At 46.2% G+C, this 6,711-nt stretch overlaps 1 protein-coding gene across 4 annotated transcripts in view; it reads left to right on the top strand.

The window, feature by feature from the left end:
- Positions 1-2,333: 2,333 nt before the first annotated feature.
- Positions 2,334-6,711, top strand: part of LOC102456101 (ectonucleoside triphosphate diphosphohydrolase 2-like) — a 29,996-nt gene continuing 25,618 nt past the window's right edge. For 3 of the 4 annotated variants that reach the window (XM_075905361.1, XM_075905356.1, XM_075905357.1), the window contains exon 1: positions 2,334-2,484. In XM_075905361.1, coding sequence (XP_075761476.1) covers positions 2,374-2,484 — 111 coding nt within the window. In that variant the 5' untranslated portion in view covers positions 2,334-2,373. The remainder of the gene's footprint in view (positions 2,485-6,711) is intronic. The other variant, XM_075905359.1, reaches the window with a different exon arrangement.

Genomic DNA, 6,711 nt, shown 5'->3' with positions numbered 1-6,711 from the left:
ACGACTGAGGATAGGCCGCCGTGTTGTCATAGGAAATGGCCCAGGGCGGATCTGCTGTACCCGTGGGGTTGGTGAGTTTCGGCTTGACCCCACGAACCCGGACAGTGGACCATTTCCCTGTCCTGGGTCAGGACCTGGTGGAGAGGGAAGACCTGGGTCCCCCTACCCCGATCCGTATGCCAACCCTTCTGCTCGCCACTCCAGGAGCACCCTGACGATGGACTTTAGCCGAGGAAGCCGTGCTTCTGTTAATTAAAGACTCTTACCTGTGGGCCTTAGCTGAGAAGGCTGTGTTTCGGGTAACCAAAGACTCTTACTTGTGCACCTTAGTTGGGAAGGCTATGTTTCCATTAACCAAGGCACGTTACTGAGAGACTTTAGCCAAGAAGGCTGTGATTCTGTTAAGTATGGACACTTATCTGTAGAGAGCTGTGTTTCTGTTAACCAAGCACCTGGGGTTTTGTTAATAAAAGGACCCCTATTTGACGACTGGTAGCAAGGGTTAGAGTTTATCCTTGAGGGGCTCTGTGGCTCGGCTTGGGTTCACCCAGAGCCCCGTGACATTTCCAAATTGGGATTGAGTGGAAATTCCGGCTTTGCTTCTTTGCAATCATTTTCGTTCCCGCTTGATGATTTTTTTTCTTTTATGAACCATTTTCTTGTTTCAGATCACTGTTTTCTCTTTATGGGTCTTCCGCTGCCCTCCTGCACCAGCCCTCCTACTCTTTCCTATGGATTTCCCCATTTTGTTATCTATAAATCTTCAACACCACTGCACTCCATGTTCATTGGAGGCAGTTCCGCTCCTCTAATGCCAGATCAGTTTCCAGACACTTCTCCTTACGCTGCTTGCGCAAACGTCTCTGCTGAACTTCCCCTTAACTTTCTGTACTTTAACTTTGTTTCTTTTGGGCAAAGTTGCATGGGACATAGAAAATACTAGAGTGCCCAGAAATGCACCTAGTCTCCTGCTGTCATCTGTCATCAAGACAGAAGCAGACTGTGAGGGACTCCAAGAAGATCTCACCAAACTGAGTGATTGGGCAACAAAATGGCAAATGAAATTTAATGTGGATAAGTGTAAAGTAATGCACATCGGGAAAAATAACCCCAACTATACGTACAATATGATGGGGGCTAATTTGGCTACGACAAATCAGGAAAGAGATCTTGGCGTTATCGTGGATAGTTCTCTGAAAACTTCCACACAGAGTGCAGCGGCGATCAAAAAGGCAAATAGGATGCTAGGAATTATTAGGAAAGGGATAGAAAATAAGACCCAGAACATCTTACTGCCCCTGTATAAAACTATGGTACGCCCACATCTTGAATACTGTGTACAGATGTGGTCTCCTCACCTCAAAAAAGATATTTTGGCCTTGGAAAGGGTTCAGAAAAGGGCAACTAAAATGATTAGGGGTTTGGAACGGGTCCCATATGAGGAGAGGCTAAAGAGACTGGGACTTTTCAGTTTAGAAAAGAGGAGACTGAGGGGGGATATGATAGAGGTCTATAAAATCATGAGTGGTGTGGTGAGGGCTGATAAAGAAAAGTTATTTATTAGTTCCCATAATAGAAGAACTAGAGGACACCAAATGAAATTAATGGGTAGCAGGTTTAAAACTAATAAAAGGAAGTTCTTCTTCACACAGCGTGTTGTCAACCTGTGGAACTCCTTGCCAGAGGAGGCTGTGAAGGCTAGGACTATAATAGAGTTTAAAGAGAAGCTGGATAAATTCATGGAGGTTAGGTCCATAAAAGGCTATTAGCCAGGGGATAAAATGGTGTCCTTGGCCTCTGTTTGTCAGAGGCTGGAGAGGGATGGCAGGAGACAAATTGCTTGATCATTGTCTTCGGTCCACCCTCTCTGGGGCACCTGGTGCTGGCCACTGTCGGTAGACAGGATACTGGGCTAGATGGACCTTTGGTCTGACCCAGTACGGCCGTTCTTATGTTCTTATGTTCTGTGCATAAAGGTGGCAGCCGTAGCAAGTCAAAGGAGGATATGTGGCTTCTTTGCCTTGAGGGTCACACTTAAAATGGCATAAAATGGCTTAAAATCGAAAAGAACATCTAGCTGGTGAAGAGACCTACTTAAAGATGGGGGCTAATACTAACTCAGATCTGCATTAATGGCTTTGCAGACACTCAATAAGCGCATAGTCATTTTATGTTTATTGGCCTGCTAGGAAAGAGGAAACCACTGTATACACATTGAGTCTCAGTCTGTTTCTTGTGGCCTCGGCTGTACAGAAAGCCAGAATCTGGCTCCACCTTTCACCCCCGCTGGTAGGCTGAGAATGAGTTTCAGATAGTCTCTTGCTTGCTGCTCCACAGTTTCCCCTTTCACTCAGCAGACGCAGAAGGAGCCTGATGTCTTGGCCTGAGCTTCTGCCCCCTTCCCTGGTGATTTTAGCGGGACTGATTGGGATCCTGCTGCTTTCTGTCACCACCAAAGATGTGCAGAACCCTCCCAGGTCCAAGGTAAGGAATGGCTGTCACAGAGGTGGGCTTAGCTGCCTATGGCTTGCAAGGTGTGCCAAGGGGAATATTGACATGAGCAGGGGCGGCTCATCCATACAGGCGAACTAGGCTGTCGCCTAGGGCACCAAGTTAAATGGGGCACCAAATGGTGGCACCCCTACCCTGCAAACTGGGGTGCCTCACCGTGCTTTGCTGCTGTGACTCCCAACCTGGGCTCCTCCTTTGCATCTGTGTAAAGGACTGGACAGCCCTGGCCTAGCAGCTGTGACCCCCAGCAGCAAGGGCAGAGTTTTGGGAGGGTAGGGGGGTTGCAGCCGTGTGCACCAGGATGTGGCTTGCTTTTCATCCTGTTCTCTGGACCAGAGTTTCCCAAACTTTTTGACAAGGGGACCAGTAAATCCATTCACGAACATTTGGAGGACCAGTAGCATTCATTTGCATATTTGCATATTCATTAATCAAATGATGAATATTCAAATAAGTTGTTTCTGGTCCTCCCAAAGCCCCCAGTGCCAGCTTTAGCAAAGCTTTTGATATGGTCACCCACAATATTCTTGCCAGCAAGTTAAGGGATACGGATTGGATAAATGGAGTGTAAGACAGACAGAAAGCTGGCTAGACCAGGGTTTCCCAAACTTTTTACTTTAGTTGGAACCCTTTCTTTCCCGTGCTGTTTTTTGCAGCCCAAAAATATAAACACATAAAAAACAAACTGAGAAAATACCAGACATATAAAATTCTTAGGGCAGGATCCTCTCCCAGAGTCCAAAGGCTATTCCTACAGCAGCATTATAAGGAAACATACAGGCTACGTCTACACTGGCCCCTTTTCCGGAAGGGGCATGTAAATTTCACTAGTCGTCGTAGGGAAATCCGCGGGGGATTTAAATATCCCCCGCGGCATTTAAATAAAAATGTCCGCCGCTTTTTTCCGGCTTTTAAAAAAGCCGGAAAAGAGCGTCTAGACTGGCCCCGATCCTCCGGAAAAAGTGCCCTTTTCCGGAGGCTCTTATTCCTACTTCAAAGTAGGAATAAGAGCCTCCGGAAAAGGGCACTTTTTCCGGAGGATCGGGGCCAGTCTAGACGCTCTTTTCCGGCTTTTTTAAAAGCCGGAAAAAAGCGGCGGACATTTTTATTTAAATGCCGCGGGGGATATTTAAATCCCCCGCGGATTTCCCTACGACGACTAGTGAAATTTACATGCCCCTTCCGGAAAAGGGGCCAGTGTAGACGTAGCCACAGAGACTGTGCTTCCGTGACCTCTAATCTGACATATGAAGAAAGTTTGGAGTGTTAGTTCCATCCTTGATTGTGGCCACGAGTAAAGTCATCTAAATACCGCAGAAGGTCTGTGGGCTTTCGTTTGAACTCCTCAGCAGCTGTTTGTTTTACCTTGATCCTAATCTTTTGCTATAGGGACCTCTTCGTCTGAGGGCTCTTCTTCTTTCTAGTCCAGTAAGTTCGACCTTGCTCACATCAGCTGCTGTACTCCCCCTGAATCTGACTGTCTCAGTGGGTAGCATGCAGTAAGGTATTGTTTGTCCCCAGATACACTAGCCTTTACTCATTAGCAGGGCTTGAAAAATCCACTCATTCATGAAGTGTAGCAAGCATTGTCCAGACAAGTGCTACCAACTTCTGCAAAACCAATGTTCTAATTTAAAAAAAAAAGTTTCTAGCCATTATGGTTGGGAAGATAAGCTTATAAATGTGATTGGAGTGTGATTGATGAAGCAAAACCTGCTTGAGTCTGCAGAACCACAGCTCCAGTGTCTCTGCTGCTGCTCAGAGCTTTCCCAGGGTCACCGAATGAACACTTGTCAGTTTTCGCTGTTGCTGTTTAAACCCCTGCAGATATGCAACTGATCAGAACCAAGTCATTTCCATTCTGCTGATGCTTGGTATAGTGGCAGCCAGCAGAAACTATTCACAGGATGGATGTTAAATTAGAAAGAAAGATGCTATCTCCTTGCACCAGCTGAAAAACAAAAGAAGAGGTAGGTTAGCAGTTCCCCTCCCCCGCACGCCTCATAGCAGTCGGTAGGAACTCCGTGGGAAACAGCTAAAGCTCCTCCGAGTAGCGAGAGGTGAAGAAGATGGGGGTGGCTTAAAAATGATGAGAGGTAGGAAAGAACCCCCAGCAAGATATGGGCTTTGTTCAAGAAGGTTTCTCTCACTTTATCATTCTTCTCCCCACCCATGGCAGACTCCCCCATCCCCTCTGTCAGGACATTCCATAAAGCACAAGGGGAGGGCTTCTCTTGTTTTCCTAGGTCAGTGTTCCTCAGAGTGGGCATGGGCCCGCTTTGGGAAAGCTGCTAGTGGGCCTGCACCGCTTTGTTTACTGAAAGGGTCCATAGCCACGGAGCCTTGCGGCTCCCATTGGCTTTGGTTCGCTGTTTCCAGCCACGGGGAGCCACGGGAAACAGCGTGGCTTGGGCTGCCACTTCCCATAGCTCCTCTTGGCTGGAAATGGTGAACCAGAGCCAATGGAAGCTGAGAAGCTCCATGTCTACGGACCTTTTAGGTAAACAAAGTGGCGCAGGCCCGCTAGCGGCTTTCCCAAAGTGGGCCCACAGCCCACGCTGAGAAACACTGTCCTAGGTGAAAGAAAATACAGGACTATGTAGCGCTTTAAAGACTAACACGATGGTTTATTGGGTGATGAGCTTTCGTGAGCCAGACCCACTTCCTCAGATCAAATAGTGGAAGAAAATAGTCACAGCCATATATAGTTGTGACTATTTTCTTCCACTATTTGATCTGAGGAAGTGGGTCTGGCTCACGAAAGCTCAAAATCTAATAAACCGTCCTGTTAGTCTTTAAAGCGCTACATAGTCCTGTATTTTGTTTCAGCTACACCAGACTAACACGGCTACATTTCTATCACTATTCTACATGCTAGGTGAAAGATTATTGCCTAAGCAGGTTTCTTACCTATATTCAGTTCCCAGAGACTTCAGCCCTCCATGGTTGAAGGACCCATCTTTCTTACCTTGCAAGAGCTCTGTTCCATCGGGTCTGGCTAGCGATGGAGGCCAGAGATGGCTTTTGCCTTTGCTCATGTTTCCAAAGTTCAACGACCTTGTTTCAAGAGGCAGGAGCCATAATGCTGTTTTCCCCTTCATGTGGGTTTCCCATCCCCAGGCTGATATCTGTGTAAATAGAGATCCATTGTTTTTGATCACTCCTTACTTAATTTCTTTGGAGACAGACAGACAATTGTTATATTCCCTCCTCTCTGTCTAAAAGTGGTTTCTCCCTGGCTGTGTCTAGACTGGCATGATTTTGCGGAAATACTTTTAACGGAAAAGTTTTTCCATTAAAAGTATTTCCGCAAAAGCGCGTCTAGATTGGCACGGATGCTTTTGTGCAAAAAGTGCTTCTGTGCAAAAGCATCTGTGGCCAGTCTAGACGCGATTTTGCGCAAGAAAGCCCTGATCGCCATTTTAGCCATCGGGGCTTTTTTGCGCAAAACAGTTCTTCCCTGTCTACACTGGCCCTCTTGCGCAAGAGGGCTTTTTCCTGAGAGGGAGCGTGAAAGTATTTGTGCAAGAAGCACTGATTTTGTACATTACAAAGTCAGTGCTCTTGCACAAATTCAAGCAGCCAGTGTGGACAGCTGGCAAGTTTTTGCGCAAAAGCAATTGCTTTTGCGCAAAATCTTGCCAATCTAGACGCACCCCCTTTGTTTGGTCACATACTGCAAAGCCTAACACCAGTGAGTATTCACTTATATAGTGCTCAGGAATATAGTTCGCAATTATAATTATTACTCATGTGTCATGAAACAGTTCACTTGAGACACTTTGATAATACAGTACTATTGCATACAGTCCATCAATGTCAGTTGCTTCTCACTTGAAGTTCAGCCTCTCTGTTGTTATAACCCAGTAAAACTTTGCAGTGTATTTCTTGAAAAGTAAAACCCAGGGCAAGCTTCTCTCTTCCACAGGGGTGCAGACACCAGGCTGTCTTCTCCCCAACTTGCTAGCTTTGTTTACTAATAAGTAGACAGAGTTACATTATTTCTGACTGATGACCATGCTGCATCAGTGTTTGCAGAGAAGCAAACACATTCCTTTGTCTAGGGCAGACCAGTGTATCAACTCCCTCTGACATGCCGGCTTAAACACATTTTAGTCATAATTGCAGCATCTATTCATAATTATTAATATATGCCAACCATACAAGAATAGGCATGGTCAGAAAGTTATTCGTTTTCCA

The sequence above is a fragment of the Pelodiscus sinensis genome, chromosome 22 (assembly GCF_049634645.1).
Source record: "Pelodiscus sinensis isolate JC-2024 chromosome 22, ASM4963464v1, whole genome shotgun sequence".
NCBI lineage: Eukaryota > Metazoa > Chordata > Testudines > Trionychidae > Pelodiscus > Pelodiscus sinensis.
Note: the sequence above shows the minus strand (reverse complement) of the source record. Positions and strands in the feature narration are given on the sequence as shown.